The 17,536-nt window shown below is 39.7% G+C and overlaps 1 protein-coding gene across 3 annotated transcripts in view; it reads left to right on the top strand.

The window, feature by feature from the left end:
• Positions 1 to 17,536, top strand: part of GPLD1 (glycosylphosphatidylinositol specific phospholipase D1) — a 46,850-nt gene that overhangs the window by 14,308 nt on the left and 15,006 nt on the right. For all 3 annotated transcript variants that reach the window (XM_081951900.1, XM_081951898.1, XM_081951899.1), the window contains 11 exons: positions 786 to 896; positions 2,004 to 2,052; positions 2,823 to 2,877; positions 3,876 to 3,983; positions 6,109 to 6,136; positions 6,226 to 6,365; positions 6,775 to 6,840; positions 8,181 to 8,301; positions 9,936 to 10,063; positions 13,006 to 13,192; positions 14,036 to 14,146. In XM_081951900.1, coding sequence (XP_081808026.1) covers positions 786 to 896; positions 2,004 to 2,052; positions 2,823 to 2,877; positions 3,876 to 3,983; positions 6,109 to 6,136; positions 6,226 to 6,365; positions 6,775 to 6,840; positions 8,181 to 8,301; positions 9,936 to 10,063; positions 13,006 to 13,192; positions 14,036 to 14,146 — 1,104 coding nt within the window. The remainder of the gene's footprint in view (positions 1 to 785; positions 897 to 2,003; positions 2,053 to 2,822; positions 2,878 to 3,875; positions 3,984 to 6,108; positions 6,137 to 6,225; positions 6,366 to 6,774; positions 6,841 to 8,180; positions 8,302 to 9,935; positions 10,064 to 13,005; positions 13,193 to 14,035; positions 14,147 to 17,536) is intronic.

Raw genomic sequence — 17,536 nt, 5'->3', positions numbered from 1 at the left:
GATAAACAAATAGTCTTTGCTAAGAATAGTCATCTTCTGCTGATTCTCAACTTGTGTGATATATTATTACAGTGATCATATTTTTCTGGAAAAAAATGAAAAACAAACCTGTAAAGGGAGGAAATCTAAAAGAGGTTTGTAAGAATAAAACATTTTAATTGTTTATATGTATAACTTTGTTTTACAAATGCAAGTTTAAGAGCATAACTAAGAAAAGCCTCATCAAAATATCTAGTTATTAAAAAATATAAAATGTAAATTTATTTTAAAAAGACAGTTCCATTTCCATATTTTTCACAACGGGAAAGGCTGTGTGCTAAGTGGTAGCATTTGTACAGTAAAAGTTAAAAGGACACAATAAAGGCTAAAAGTGAGTTTTTGAAAAATATGTCTGAAGGACAACTTTCTGCAATAAAGGGCTATCTTTATAAGAAATGATTACTTGATAAGATACGATTACTCTTAGTACACTCCAGAGTGATTGATTCATCTCTAATTTGGTGGTGGAAACCTCCTAAATCAAATAAGTCTATAGACTCATATTTGCTACCTTTTCCCTTCTCTCATTTATGTTTGTCTTTAGAACCATCTTTTATATGCAGTCTGACCATTTCGAATATTAAAACTAAAGCTACCTAATTCATATTTGTATTTGTAAAATTGCAATCAATTTTCATCACCAAATAGATTGGCTCACAAATGTCACATATTATCTGTCTTTTGTCCACTTGGTTTTAATGATGTTACTATGGAGTTACTTTTTTTAAAAAAAAAATGGTACATAGGCTACAGAGAAGCTGGTGGCTTTTCTCTTTGGGATTGCCTCTCACATGGTGGCAGATGTAAGCTGGCACAGCTTGGGGATTGAACAAGGATTTCTACGGGCCATGGCAGCTGTAAGTAGTGTTCTGTTTCTAGGCATAGGATTTTTCCACGTGCTTAGTTTACAACTGTGTTGATTATTTTGCTTCATCCTCGCAAATGCCAATAGAATATTGAAAAATAAACCAGATGTATACAGTCTGCAAAGCTTTTATAAGCCACAACAATATATATATATATATATATATATATATATATATATATATATATATATATATATATATGTGTGTGTGTGTGTGTGTGTGTGTGTGTGTGTGTGTGTGTGTGTGTGTGTGTGTGTGTGTGTGTGTGTGTGTGTGGTTGTGTGTGTGTGTGTGTGTGTGTGTGTGTTACAACCCCTGGTATGCCCAAATATGGGTGGGAGCTCACTCCTCCCTCTTTCTGTCACTCGGCTCATCACAGAAAACCATCCAGACAGAAACCCATATTTTTATTTTAAATTTTGCCTTTTTATATTTGTGTTGTAAATATACATATACATATATATATGTGTGTGTGTGTGTGTGTGTGTGTGTGTTGTATTTGTGCTGATAAATAAATAAAGAGGCATACCAGGGGTTGTAACACAAATACATACACACACACACACACACACACACACACACACATACAAATATATATATATATATATATATATATATATATATATATATATATATATATATATATATATATATATATATATATATATATATATATATATATATAATGACTAATGTTTCAACCACATCCTTGAATATCCATATGTTGCTCTTTTAAAATATTTATACAGCTTATAGCAAAAATATTTGCCTGTTGGGTTTCTTTTTTAGCTTTTTATGGATGAAAGCTGCTAACTGCAAAGCTGTTTATATGTTGGGGCTGAATTAAAGCACCTGGGCAGTTCTGAAAATAGGTAGAAGAGAAACAAGAAACATAAGGGATTTTTGCAATCAATTGACAACAAATTAGTACTGGCAGGGAATTCCTATATACACAGGCAGGGAAAAAGCCACAAAGGACTGTTTTATCTCTACAAATTGGATTGGTTTCAAAAAGAAATAATTTTTTAAAAAACACTTAACATTTCTTTAGTTAAAGAGATAATGAATTATAAATAATATTGTTCCTTTTTCATTTAGATTGATTTTCATGGCTCATATTCACAAGCTCATTCTACTGGTGATTTTGGTAATTTATGTACTTATAAATCCTAGAAAACTCTTTCTAAATTTCCTTTGAATGTCTCAAGGTTATTAGATTCTGGAGATGGCATTCTATAATTGTATTTGAAAAGTTTATGTTTATGTATGTGAGTGTTGTTATGGTACTCGTGTACCATAGATCTTCTCCATTTTGGTTTTCCCTGTCCTTAGAACAAATTGATATTCAATATATATCAGCTGCTGTTTTCTATTTCTGATATATTCCCATTGGATATATTCTAAGGGAACTATAAATTATAGATTCCACTTTACATTAAGATGGAACTTTACATTATTCATAGGTCTTTGTGAGATTTTCTAAAATTGTAGATTCCCATGATGTATCACAAGGTTTTTCTGAAAGTTATTTTGAGTTTCACTTGCCATTTGATCCTTGTTACACAAGGGCTGACATTTCAAAGACTATCATTGGCATTCCAATTCCTTTGATACTCTTCCATTATGGCTATAAAACATGTGTTGCTATCTATAAGAGAGAGAGAAAACGCCAACCCACATAGAAAGGGCTGTCAATCTTATATGAAAAGCCCATGTGACATATCCAATATTACTGCAATGCTTACAATATGTCATACCTGTTTGGGCTCCATTCAGACATGAATGGTTGCCTTTTGAAGATTGTGCTAGATTAAATCATATGATATATAAGGGATTATATTCATAAAGTTTCAAAATGAAATATTTTGTTTTTGTTTAATAAATCAGTGACATACACTCATTTCATTCTGATTTTAGGGGGAGATGTGTTAAGCCAATATGAACTCAATTTTGATTATTTGAAAGCAAGCTGGTAAGAGCCCACAAATGCAATTGTTGGTGTTTGATGCATATGGACATTGATACATGCACTCATATAGCGTTGCAAATTGCAGAGAGAGAATGAGAAACGGTTACTGAAGTCTATTATTTTTTTCTTCTCAGCCAGTCAGGTGCTCAAGAACCACTGTGAATTAGAGTCTAAAATTGTATTGGATGAAGGAGATCAAGGGTAACTTGTTCAGCTTAGTAGAACATAGTCTACAGCCTTATATAATGCTAGATGGATCATATTAGCAGCTAATATTCATGGTTCACTTAATACAACTCTCCTTTCTGGTAATGGTATCCAAACCTTGATTACATTCTGCTCTGATTACCTTTACAAAGATGCATTTGGTTCAAATTGTGGCAACTAGGTTATTAACCATGGTCAGGTTCACAGAACATATGAAACTTACATTTCTGAGAAATCTTACACTATTTGCCAATTGCTTATTTTGATCCAGTTTTACTTTTATTAATCTTTGAAGCTGTAATCATAGGTTGCTAAATGTTTCTATTTTTAAAAAAATGGAGAGAAGGGGAAGAATTTGGATGGTCTAAGATCAGACCGTACTAAGAGAAAACAAAGCTAATAAATTGGGCATTGTGATGTGCAGTTTAAGTTCCTGGTATACTGTAACTCTGAATATTGTATTATATAGCAGAGTATTGGCTATGTTAGTTCTTTTTCATTTATATTTGTTAGGTGGATTTCTATTCCTCCAGGAGCTTAAATTCCTAGAGAATTAAAAAAAAAATTAAACTTACTGTAAGATTTTTTGGAATACAAAACCTGTGCTCTACAGTATATGCAAGCAGCATCATGCTACCAATTGCATATTGCTGATGTATTGTTTGATTAGTATTCAATTTCTATAATATTTCCAATATCTTTCTGGAAGAGGAAAGAAAGAATTGGTTTAGATAATTTATTATGTCCGTGCATTTTGTTGGCCTCAATCAAAATTCTGATATTAATACTTTTAGGTATGTTCCTGTTAAAGATTTACTGTTAATCTATGAGGATTATTATGGAAAGGAGGTGATAACTGAAAATACTATTATTGAGTGCACATATCTGCAACTTCTTGATCTGTAAGTCAAAGTCAAAGTTAACATGTTTTAAAACAAATGAGGAAAGTTTGTTAATTAGTGTGTCAGCGTTCCAAATACCATGCAGGAATAAATCAAAGTCCCAGGCAGAATCATCCTTAAAGTTCCAATTTAATAATACAGGTATGTTGGCACATCTGTGGAATTCCAACTCTGTTTTACATCCTGGAATTCCACCCAGTTGAAAGTTCATGATCTATCTCCACACCCATAAATCAATCACATGGCCCAATCTTCTTCCACGCTGGCATCTCCACCCAGCTTCTTCCGGTGAAATGTTGAGGTGCAGAGACAAAAGATGACCTTGGCTTCTAGAAAGGAATGACAACACACATTCCACAATTCTACTCCTTTCTATTCCCCCCTCCCAACTACTACACTAATGAAACAGCATAGGAAATTATAAGAAAGTGTGGCAGGCCAAAGATTCTTAAAGGAACCTCTGCAGGGCTGACATAGTGATGGGTTGTCATGCAAGGGTTGAAGAAACACTGGTATATAGTGAAAGTTGGACAAGATCAGGTGTAAAAAAAGGGAAGCTTTATTGAGGGGATATTTTTATATTTTGGGAGATGGACTAGTAGGATGATTATTTATCTGATAAAATACATCTACGAGCTTAAGTAAGGCTATAAAGGATGTACAGGGGTCTTCAGTTTAATAACCACAATTGGGACTAGAATTTTGGTTGCTAAACTATGTGGTCATTAAGCGAGTTGTCACATGACCAGACTCTGTTTTATGACCGTATTTACTGCAGTTGTTAAGTGAAATATACAGTTATTAAGTCAATCAGGCAATCAGTCGAATCCAACATCCTCCATTGTCTTTGCTTGTTGGAAGCCAGATGGTTGCAAATCACAATCACGTGAACCCAGGACACTGCAAGCATTGTAAGTGTGAGCTGGTTGGCAAGTACCCAAATTATGATCCTGTGGCCATGAGAGTCGACCAACAGCCATAACTTTGAGGACTTTTCAACGTCATTATATTTTCATTAAATAAATGGTCGAAAGTTGGGGATTACTGGTATTGAAATAAAAAATGTACATATAAAGTAAAGTGGCTAGAAGCAAAGGAGGAATGTCTTTCATAGTAAAATACAGTGATCTATCTCAATATACACATCAATCCTAATCTTTTCGATTTATAGTTTGATTTGATTTTTTGGTTTCATTTAAAAATATACATTATCTTAGGACAGGGGTGTCCAAACTTGGGAACTTTAAGACTTGTGGACTTCAACTCTCAGAATTCCCCAGCCAGCCATGCTGGCTGGGGAATTCTGAGAGTTGAAGTCCACAAGTCTTAAAGTTCCCAAGTTTGGACACCCCTGTCTTAGGACAATGGCTATTGTATCTTTTTATTATTTCTTTCTTTGGCTACTTATTAAGGTCTTTTATTGCTTTTATTGTTTCAATATTTTTGCTGGTTATTTAATCTTTAAAATAGTCATAACCAGACAACTATGATTATTGGCCAAAGTAAAAAGAAACAATATACATACAATATATATTGTATACGATAGCCACCATACACGATATTTCTTTAAAGTTGCCATGTGTATTGATCCTGTTAAATAGGGCAGATTATGTTTATATAAATACCTTCATTTTAAGAGACATTCACAGTGTAACTTTGAAATCAATGTCAGGATGATAAAGTATTTCAACATTTCCTAGAATCATTGCTTTCATACTAAACATTTATAATGCACTAACTTCAATAAACTATAATTAATGTTTGCTATGTTTTTTCAGTGTATAGGCATAACACTGTACCAAATTGTGGCTAATCAGAACAAGGAAAGGAAAAGAGGGAGAAGAAAGAGGGCAGGAAAAATAAGACTGTGACACTTGTAATTTATCTCACAATGACCTGTACTTCATTCAGAACACTTTAATTGGAATTGGCTCATTATGTTTCTAATAAAAAATGTTACCAGCCATCATTTAAATGATATGTGAATTCTATGCGTTTCAAAATATCCATTGTGTCTTTTTAGTATTGTTAAAGGCAGTATACAAAACTTGGTCTTCAAGCAACATTTTTTTCTGCATTGAAAAGTTCTATAATAATAGTAAATTATAAATACTTGCTTCCATAGCTATGCCGAGATCATCGCTGCTGCCAAGGTAAATATATTTTTCTAAAAAAGAAATTTGTTGGAATTGAATGTTGAAATAACCAACTTACTAATTAAATTGCATCTTATTCTTCACAGCTTTACCCCATCTATGCCAATAAGTCCCCATTTCTAGTGGACAAGTTCTATGACTATTTCCTTGGCGGAGTGGATGATATGGCATTCTCATCGAATAATATTTTTCAGTTAACCAGTTGGATGTTAAACCATGGGACTAGGTGAGGTATTTGTTAATAATTCTAATGATCATCCCTAGAAAAAAAAACATAATTTTTTTCTACATGGAAAAATGAATTTTTCCTCAAAAGCTTGAGTCAACCAAATTGTGATTCAAAATGTGGACAGTATAGAATGTATACTTCATTGCTGCTTGTTAGGATTTATCTTTAATGTTAACTTGTAGAGTATTATTAATAAGCTGAAAAATACTTCAGCTTTCCCATGCTTTACAGATCTGTGAAGGTCATAATTGCATGGATTGGTTGTAAAGTTACTTCATTATCACTGCTGTAACTGAATGGTCACTAGATGAAGCAGTCACTAAATGAGGAGCGTGTAGGGGGAATTGTGGACATGCTAAAAACTGAAACAGGTTAAATACAATTCATCTATTAATGTTTTCTTCAGTGGCTGCTTTATTCCTGAGAATCCTTTGTTCATACGGTGTGAAGATGAACAGAGAAACTTTCCGAAGTGAGTATATTAATTAGCCTAATTTAACTAGTGGCCTGAATGAACTCTAAGATTTATATTATTCTTTAATGTGGGAAATAATGTAGTTTTATTTTCTGGTCATGACTTAGCAACAGAGAGAAATATCCAGTGGGATTCAGCCAGTTTGCTCCTATTTGGGAGAACCGGTTATTAACTTTCTAGCAGTTCAGAGAACCAGTTATTGGAAGAAATCTTATTTTGTTTTTTTCCACTTCCATTACAGGGCTAATCCTGTAATGAAGGCAGGAAGGAAACATTCTGGTGTTGTTTCTAGCATAATCTTTATTGCCCTGCTTACAGAAACTGCCTCTCCGGTTAGCCCACATTACATTGTTACAGCTAAAGTGAAGCGCCCATTGACATGAGTGACATTGAGTTGGCCACGCCCACCCAGTCACATGACCATCGAGCCCCGCCTACCCAACTGGTCATTAGGGCAGAGAACCAATTGTTAAATTATTTGAATCCCACCACTGGAAATACTCATAGCTATGCAAAACCCAATAGCACTTTGTTCATTTTTGGAACTACTTTCAAAACATCACTGTTGCAATGCAGTTGTTCTTTGGGAATATGTGATATATTTATGCCAATCTTGTTTCTTTGTTTCAATTCAAATTATTCTATTTTTCTGTCTTGTATTTAAAGCGATCTTAGAAGTGCAAAGCAGAACAGAGATGTTGTTGAGATATTATTTTATTTATGTAATTTATCCATCACCTCAGTCCAAAATGATCACTAGGTAATTTACAATTATTCATAATATTAGTAATACAAAAAATGTCAGTAATACATTAATAAACATAAATACATAATTCCATTCAGATTTGTATTAAACTAATATTGATGCCAATGATTCCACAGACAGCAATTTTGGCTACAAGAGACAATTTATGCAAAGTAAAGAGCTTCAACTTCTTATTATTTTATTAAGAAAATTTATATGGCTGCCCAATTTACTCTTGGTGACTCCAAGTGGTTTAAATAAAGGGCTGGTATAAACTTTATAATGAAGAATTGTCATTTTTAAAAACATATTAAAACTCTAAAGTCTCCAGTGTGAAGAACAGCATAGACAACAAGGGAATGAGCATTTAAATTAAATACAAATTTGGCTCAGAATTATTTAAGAGCAATCACAGTTTCAATTCAGAAAAACAGGAAAATATTTTGTTATTTTGTAACTAAAATATTGAATTTTTTTGTATTCATTTGTATATTTTTGCTGTCTGCAATGTGAATTTTAGCCAGCTCCACACTTATCCCATTTTTATCTTCCCATACAGAAACTTTCTACTTATTGTTTCTTATTTCAATAGGTTTAAAGAATCCAGAACTCAACACCACAGGAAAATAGCTTCTGGAGTGGCCAAATCAGTTGCAAAGAATATCAGTTACAGAGAAAGAGGAGTTTATTTGAAAGCTCCCAATTGGACAATGGTAATGTCTTTTGGATCTAAACATGAACGACAAGAACAAAATACATGATTGCAATTTAGATATTAAGTGCTGGAGATTCTCAGAATTGGGCATCTTTTGTTTCTTTAATTCTTTTAAATATTATTCTTTCAGTAATATCCCAGCTCAGTGGTTTGTGCAAGGGAGGTCAAAATAGGCACAGTGTTGGTTGCAGCAGGATGATCAAATCCCTTCCACATTTGCATGTACATGTGGCATTGGCATACATGCAGAACGGCCTTGGCTTTAATCTTCTTGTAAATTTTATTCTTATGTAAATACAGAATTTATTCTGACTAAAACTGCAGCTTTGAATATAGTTTGCTGGATGGATTCAGAAGAGGGAGAGAAATGAAAGTTGATGAAGGGGAAAAGAGAAAGGAGCCATGCAGAAAGCGAAGTAGTTTGCCCTTGCTGAGAGAATTGGTAGCTTTGTGTAATCCTCACCAGTTTTTCAGTTGTTTTCCCAGCAATTCTATTTGCTACAAAATGAAACTGAGAATCTGAGGAGGTCTAATAATCAATAGATTAGAACCACGTTGTCTTCCATTAGTAGGAGTTTACTCTAAGCCAGGGATGGCGAACCTTTTAGACACCGAGTGCCCAAACTCTGTGTGTGTGTGTGTGTGCATGCCCAAACTGAAAGATGTGTGTGCATGGACATGTGCGCATGTGCATACATGTGGACATGAGGAAACACACACATGCACATGGACAGGCGCGCATGCGCAGCAGAGCCCCAAAGACCAGATGGTCGGTAAGAGGCAGGGCATCCCAACACTGGCAGCGTGGCAAGAGGCAAGATCATTTTCTTTCATGGCCTGTTTTGTCGCATGCAGGGAAACAGAAGCTCACGAAAGAAACACCACGGAGATCTAACCTGGGCGATGGTGCGCATGCCAGCAGTGACGGCTCTGTGTGCCAACTCTGTCACATGTGTCATAGGTTCGCCATCACGGCTCTAAGCAGTGTTTTACTCAAAGATGGCCTACTTGGTGTTTCTTGAGGACAGGAATGGACACATTCAGTCTGCCCTGATCCACCGTGAAGGCAAACTCTGCCTGTAATTTGTTGCTCCAGTACAAAAGTGGTGATTTCCCATTGCTGCCCAGACAAGCTACGTTTAGTGAAAAGTCAATGAATAGTTTAGTGGTGGAGGCAGGATGGAGGAGGAGGGAGAAGCAAGTCTTTCTGGTGCTGGGAAAATTGGCACCCAAAAGACTCACTTCTTCTCTTTTTTTCATTTTTCTCACCCTCATTGTATATCAGCCTCAGTATTGTACCATTATCTACAATGTGAATGAACACTGCCCTGGTACTTAATTGACAAAATGGACCGCGGATTTTTAAAAAGTTCTTTTTGCAGGAAAACCTCTGTAGTTAGCAAACAATTCAAGAAACCAGTACCATGTGTTGCATTGATATCTTCTGTATAGTGAAAACAGCACTCTAATACAGCAATAGCTGTGCTGATATCATGCCAGGCTTCTTCATTGCAATAATGCCTCTGGAAAATGAGAAATGGACATTTACATTTAATATAAATTGATACTCCAGTATCCAGTAAATAGTTACAAAGTTTTTGGTCACATATTATTTCCCAAAATTCTCTTCAGTTCCAAAATAGTGATACAAGAGGGAGTTTGATGAACATTCTGGGAGTCCCACAGCAACACCCATCAAAATACACCACCAAGCCCAGTGCGTCATATTTTCTGAAAACGCCATATGCAAAACTCGGATCGTGAGTGCTGATTTATTCCTTTGTTTCTGCTGCTTTATCTATATAACTATGTATTGTTTAAACGAACTTGCATTATCCAAATACTTTTACTATCTCTATAATGTTTGCTTTACTGGTTTAGGAATAAACTTGCCAGAATGTCAGTGAATAAATATCTATGGAGACTCTCAAACTTTCCACCCCCCTCTCAAAAGGCAGCTGGATTTTCCTTTGAAAATATTTCACTTCTCATCCAAGAAGTTTCTTCAGTTCTAGCTAACTGGATGGAGAATGGAAGGATTTATATTCTTTGCAGTTGGCTGGCTGAGTGTGGTGGCGCAACAGTTCCCACGGCACCTGGAGGAAATTGACTATCTGGATCCGCGCCAGTCCGGCTTCCGGCCCGGTCACAGCACAGAGACGGCTTTGGTCGCGTTGGTGGATGATCTCTGGAGGGCCAGAGATGGGGGTTGCTCCTCCATCTTGGTCCTGTTAGATCTCTTGGCGGCTTTCGATACCATCGACCATGGTATCTTATTGCGTCGCCTGGAGGGGCTGGGGGTGAGGGGCACCGTTCTGCGGTGGTTCTCCTCCTACCTCTCTGGTCGAACACAATGTGTGTTGATAGGGGGGCAGAGGTCGAGCCTGACGCCGCTTACTTGTGGGGTGCCGCAAGGGTCGGTCCTCTCGCCTCTCCTGTTCAACACATACATGAAGCCACTGGGCGAGATCATTCGTGGGTTCGGGGTAGATTACCATCTGTAGGCTGATGACACGCAGCTGTACATCTCTACCCCGGACCACCCCAACGATGCCGTCGAAGTGATGTCCCTATGTCTGGAAGCCGTTCGGATCTGGATGGGAGGTAACAGACTCAAACTCAACCCGTCCAAGACGGAGTGGCTGTGGCTACCGGCACCCCGGTTCAACCAGTTACGTCCATCACTGGCCATTGGGGGCAAACAGCTGGCCCCCGTGGATCGGGCACGCAATTTGGGTGTCCTCCTGGATGCCCGGCTGTCAATGGATGACCATGTGACAGCCGTGGCAAGGGGGGCGTTTCACCAGGTTCGCCTGGTGCGCCAATTGCGTCCCCTATTGGACCAGAACGCCCTCTGCACAGTCACTCATGCGCTTGTGACGTCTCGACTGGACTACTGTAATGCTCTCTACATGGGGCTCCCCTTGAGATGCACCCGAAGGCTGCAGCTGGTTCAGAATGCGGCCGCGCGGACAATTGTGGGAGCCATTAGATACTCCCACATAACACCTTTGCTGCGCGGGCTGCACTGGCTACCTGTGGCTTTCCGGGTGCGTTTCAAGGTGTTGGTTATCATATTTAAAGTGCTCCATGACACAGGACCTAGTTATTTGCGGGATCGTATCCTGCCCCATACATCCCTTCGGCCGATTTGCTCTCACAGAGAGGGACTCCTCCGGGTGCCGTCCACTAGGGAATGCCAGCGGGCGACGCCCAGGAGTAGGGCCTTCTCTGTGATGGGCCCGACCCTCTGGAATGACCTCCCCCCGGATATCAGGACTACCACTGACCTCCGCTCCTTCCGTAAGAAGCTAAAAACCCACCTGTTCAATTTAGCCGGCCTGGCCTAATTCCCAATTTTAGTCCCTCAAGCCTGCATTTTTAAGTCTTTTAGGAGTATGCTTTTTAGTTGCTTTTAATTTTTACTTTTCTGTACAGCTGTATTAGGTTTAATTCGTTTTTAAGGGTACAGGATATCTATCTTTTGTATTCGTTTTAATGAGACACCTGTACACCGCCCCGAGTCCCTTCGGGGAGAGGGGGCGGTTTATAAATCCTGAAAAATAAATAAATAATAAAATGCTGAGAGTCATTGAGGCCACTTGGGGGTTTACCTGTATCCTCAGAGTGACCTGAATCAAAGTGCAAATGAGTATGGAACTTACTTGGGACTTTTGAAAGGATTGTGTTGTAAACAGGAGATAAATGGTGCCATTCCTCCCCCCCCCCCCCCCCCCCGTTGAGGAAGGGATATTCAGTTTTACTATAAATAGCATCCTTGACTCATCTTTCAAACCACTGGTCCTCTCTGTCCAGAATGTGAACTTTGCTCTCTTCAGAAAAATGACCCTTGTCTTTCAGATACAGATGGATTGTTGAATCCTGTCCTAATGAGTTGGTTCTCTTGAGTTATGCCATGAAGTGGTTGTTTTGTTTCCCCAGTGTACAGGCCTACACATTTCTCACTGCATATACAACATTGCTCTGTTTATGTCTGGGTGTTTTGCCTTTAGGGGGGTAGGGGAAAAGCTTATATGATAATGTATTCCTGGGTTTAAACAGTGCACATTTGTTGTGTTTGTTGAAAATCCTCCTGAGCTTTTCTGATATTCCTGCAACATATGGAATGACAATATTGCCCCATTTGTTGTTATCTTCTTTTCTATCTCTTGGGAAAGTGCTACTATTGAAACTTTTTGTGGATTTAATGAAGGCTCAGTTAACTACAATTTCTGAGGTTTTTTTTGATGTATTTGTGTTGTTCCATTCCCCCCCTCCCCAAAAGTAACACTTTTTAAAAAAGCGAATAGAAAGTGAGATAGAGGTGGGATCTGGCAATGTAATAAACTGCTGGGCAATTGTCAAGAAAGGTGTTTGAAGTATGTTGGCATTTCTGGGTTTAAGTTGGGCTGCCTGATTTCTCTTCAGGACTTCTATGGAATTATATCTATAACTAGAAACTATCCAATTATTTTTGAAATCTGCACAGGAAATGTCATACAAATGGACATTGGCACCAGAGGTGGGTTGCTCTTGGTTCGGCCTGGATTGGGCGAACCGATAATGGCGACAATGAGAGGCTCCGCCCACCTGCCCGGATGCTTCTGTGCATGCCCAGAAGTGTTGTGCGTGCAAAAACGAACTGGTAGTAAATCAAAATGGCAACCCACCACTGATTGGCACCGTCTTTTTTCGCATGCAGAGCTATGTCTTCAGCTGACCTAAATCAGGATGGATATGATGACCTGGTGGTTGGAGCACCAGGTTACAGCCAGCTTGGACACATTCAGTTGGGACGTGTCTATATTGTTTATGGTAACAAATCAGGTTTGCCTCATTCCAACCTAGACCTTGATCAAGAAGCAGATGAAATACTAGAAGGCACTAAGGTAGCAAAACAAGTCGAATGTGGACAATTAAATATATTTTGTTTTTATTTTGGATCACTAGTTCCGTTATTATTTTCTTCAGTAATTGCATTAATGTGGCTTCTCTTGTAACTGAAACTAGACTATTGTCTAAGCCTTTCCTTTTAGATGTGTAGAAACTACAGCAATCAGATTTTCTAGCCACGGTGACCTCTGTATGCTCCAAGTCATGTATAGGGCACAGGGTTGAGGAAGGCTGTATATCAATTGCTACCAAAATCAAATAATTGGGAGCCTTACACCAGGCTCACAAAGGATGCTACATTTGGTCATTGTTTTTGTCTTTTACATGGCTTGTTCAGGCAACATTTTTAAATTTATAACCCATTTCATAGAAATGAAATGAACAGAAAAACTAAATGAACACAAATGCTGGGAACATGCTCATAAGGATTGACAGTTTAAATAAATTCTGTACAGCTCTCAAACAATAGAGCTGTTGTTCTTTTGGTAATTGTGAACAGAGTCCACTGGTGATTTAAATTAAATTTGTAGTAAGGAATAAAAGGACTTATACTTAAAGAAACAAAAATTAACAGATGACACTGAGTTTCATTCAGCAGCAATCAAATCCATTTTGCTCTTAGTGCTCCCTACTTAATGAGTTAAAGAATAACTTGTCATAACTTGTTATTACTGAAATTGCATTGAAAAAATAATACTACCCAATGGGTGTATTATCTGAATATGTCTTCTTATTAAAACAGCTTTGGGCTCATGAAATGTGTGGTGGTGTGCGCACATGCATGCATATAAATGCCTGTATATCTGTGTGATGAATATGCCTGTCTGCCTTCTATCTAGCCTTCAGGAAGATTTGGTTCGGCCATAACAATTTTGGACTTCAATGTGGATGGAATATTGGATCTTGCAGTAGGAGCCCCATCAGTAGGAGCCCAGGAGCTTAGTTACAGGGTAGGAAACTGTAAAATACATCTCTCTCTCTCTCTTTCTCTCTCTCTCTATATATATGTGTGTGTTTGTGTGTGTGTGTGTGTGTGTGTTCCAGCATAACTCTGGAATGCCTTGAGCAATTTCAATCAAACTTGGTACACAGATGACTTACTCTCTGGAAAAAAATACTGTGGGGGTAAGACACCCCAACACCCCTCGGGAGGGGGGGTTCTGTTAAGATACAGCCTGTTGTGCCTTAAAATGGCTTCTACTGTACAACTCCCTTTGGTAAGGGGGAAAATCCAGACATTACGTTTGGTCAAGACATTTTCCCCCTATAACTAAATACCTGGGCGATGCCGGATTATCAGATAGTGCTAACATAAAATATAGTTAGTTTGGTGTAGTAGGCCTAAAAGCAGGAGACTGTGAGTTCCAGGCTTTTCTTAGGCATAAAAGGCAGCTGGGTGATCTCAAGCCAGTCATTTTCTTTCAGTCCCACCCACTTCTTAGAGTTTTATTGTGAGGAACTAGGAGGAGGGAGCATTATGCAGGCTCCTTTCGGTTGTATAAATATAGGTGAGTTATAAAAATAATAGTAAGTTTGCTAATTAGGATGCATTTAATGCTGCCTTGCTATTTTGATTGCCTGGAATTAAAAAAAATGATGGGAATAATGTATTGACCATCTTAGAATTCATCGACATATAGTTCTCACTTAGCAGCTGCCTTGTTTAGTGACCATTCACAGTTATAACGGTGAAGAAAAACAAAACTTTGTGACCGGTCCTTGCATTTCCATAGCATGGCTGCCCAGAGTCTCCTTTTGGTGAGATGGACAGAAAATAAACAAAATAAAGTAAAAAACCACTCAGTTAGTAAAAAACAAGTAATTTTTACAGGTCTGTAAGCAAAGGAAAGCTGAAATAAGATCATAAGTAATTGTAGTTTCTCTCAGCAACTGCTTCACTTAAAAATCAAATTGCTGGTCCCAATTGTGGCTACTAACTGAGGACTAGCTGTATTTTATATTGACCCTATCTTATAGATGAATTTATTAGGTTAATCTGGATTACAAAAGTTGGGTGGTTTTTATAGTCCAATCCCTTTATGTGATTTGCTGCATTTTGACTTTGTATTATGTTTTAATTCACCTAATTATTAGAAATGCATTTTAATGTGAAAATGAAAAGAATAAAAAAAAACTCTGCCATTGGAGATCCTCCCGTTCCGAATTTGACCGAACACAGGTACGAGCCCATTTAAGGACGTACCTTGTGGCATTGAGAGTGGCCAAACGTCAATATTGTGCCACTCTCATTGCATCCGCATAGAACCGCCCTGCCGCCCTGTTTCGGGTGTCCCGCTCCCTCCTATTTCAGAGGCTGCGGGAGGCCCCTTTACAGGGTAGGGCAGAGGAATTTGGGAAATATCTGCAGGATAAAATCGCTCAAATCCGGAAGGATTGGGTCCCTTCCAGTGGTCCTGTAGAGGCGTCCGTGGCGGGTCTTGAGAGACCTATCTGGGAGGAGTTTGACTTGGTTGCCATTGAGGATTTGGACAGTGTGCGTGGACGACTGCGACCTACCACATGTTTACTGGACCCGTGTCCCTCCTGGCTTGTACTGGCATCCTGGGAGGTTACACGCGACTGGCTCCTGGGCCTAGTGAACGCTTCGCTGGGTGAGGGGTCCCTTCCAGCCTCCTTGAAAGAGGCGGTGGTGAGACCCTTGCTCAAGAAGCCTTCCCTGGACCCCACGGAGCTGGCCAATTATCGTCCTGTCTCCAACCTTCCCTTTCTGGCGAAGGTTGTAGAGAGTGTGGTGGCTTATCAGTTTCCACGGCATCTGGAGGAAAATGATTATCTAGACCGGTGCCAGTCCGGCTTCCGCCCTGGGCACAGCACGGAGACGGCCTTGGTCGCGTTGGTGGATGATCTCTGGAGGGCCAGAGATAGGGGTTGTTCCTCTATCCTGGTCCTATTAGACCTCTCGGCGGCTTTTGATACCATCGACCATGGTATCTTGTTGCGCCGACTGGAGGGGTTGGGGGTCGGGGGCACCGTTTTACGGTGGTTCGGCTCCTACCTTTCCGGCTGGACGCAACGTGTGTTGACAGGGGAGCAGAGGTCGACTCTGAGCCCCCTTACCTGTGGGGTGCCACAGGGGTCGGTCCTCTCGCCGCTCCTGTTCAACACATATATGAAGCCGCTGGGTGAGATCATCCGTGGTTTCGGGGTGGGATACCATCTGTACGCTGATGATACTCAGCTGTACATCTCCACCCCGAACCACCCCAACGAGGCCGTCGAAGTGATGTCCCGGTGTGTGGAAGCCGTACGGGTCTGGATGGATGACAACCGACTCAAGCTCAACCCCTCCAAGACGGAGTGGCTGTGGGTTCCGGCCCCCCGGTTCAACCAGTTAATTCCATCTCTGGCCATCGGGGGCGTACAACTTGCCCCGGTGGAGCGGGCGCGCAATTTGGGCATCCTCCTGGATGCTCGGCTGTCCATGGATGACCATGTGATGGCCGTGGCAAGGGGGGCGTTCCACCAGGTTCGCCTGGTGCGCCAATTGCGCCCCCTATTGGACCGGGATGCCTTGCGCACAGTCACTCATGCGTTGGTGACGTCTCGCCTGGACTACTGTAACGCTCTCTACATGGGGCTTCCCTTGAAATGCACTCGTAGACTACAGTTGGTCCAGAACGCGGCCGCGCGGGTAATTATGGGGAGTACAAGGTACTCCCATGTGACACCTCTCCTGCGCGAGCTGCACTGGCTCCCTGTGGTCTACCGGGTGCGTTTCAAGGTCTTGATTATGATCTTTAAAGCGCTCCATGGCTCAGGACCTAGCTACTTGCGGGATCGTATCCTGCCCCATACATCCCTGCGACCAATTCGCTCGCACAGAGAGGGACTCCTCCAGGTGCCGTCCACCAGACAATGTCGGGGGGCGGCGTCTAGGAGTAGAGCCTTCTCTGTTGCGGGCCCAGCCCTGTGGAATGACCTTCCCCCGGATATTAGGACTACCTCTGACCTCCGCGCCTTCCGGATAAAGCTCAAGACCCACCTATTTCAAGTAGCTGGCCTGGCTCAACCATAGTTCGTTCTCACTGCTCCTGACGGGTTTTTTAATTTTGGGACTTTTGGAATTTTATTAGGGGATTTTAAATTGTGTTTTAACTGTCTTTATTCATCTTCCCACCTCCTCCATGTACACGTATTCGTTTATTTTGTGTGTGTATTGTCTATATTGTTTTTATGTGTTTTATTGTACGCCGCCCCGAGTCCTTCGGGAGAGGGTGCGGCTAAGAAATAAATTTTATTATTATTATTATTATTATTGTAATTCTTTAAAATCTAAAGCTTTAATTTGGATATATCATTTATTAAAACTTTATATTTTC

This window comes from Natrix helvetica (genome assembly GCF_964273705.1).
Source record: "Natrix helvetica genome assembly, chromosome: 4".
NCBI classification, from domain to species: Eukaryota; Metazoa; Chordata; class Lepidosauria; order Squamata; family Natricidae; genus Natrix; species Natrix helvetica.
This window is presented reverse-complemented; position numbering and strand designations above follow the sequence as displayed.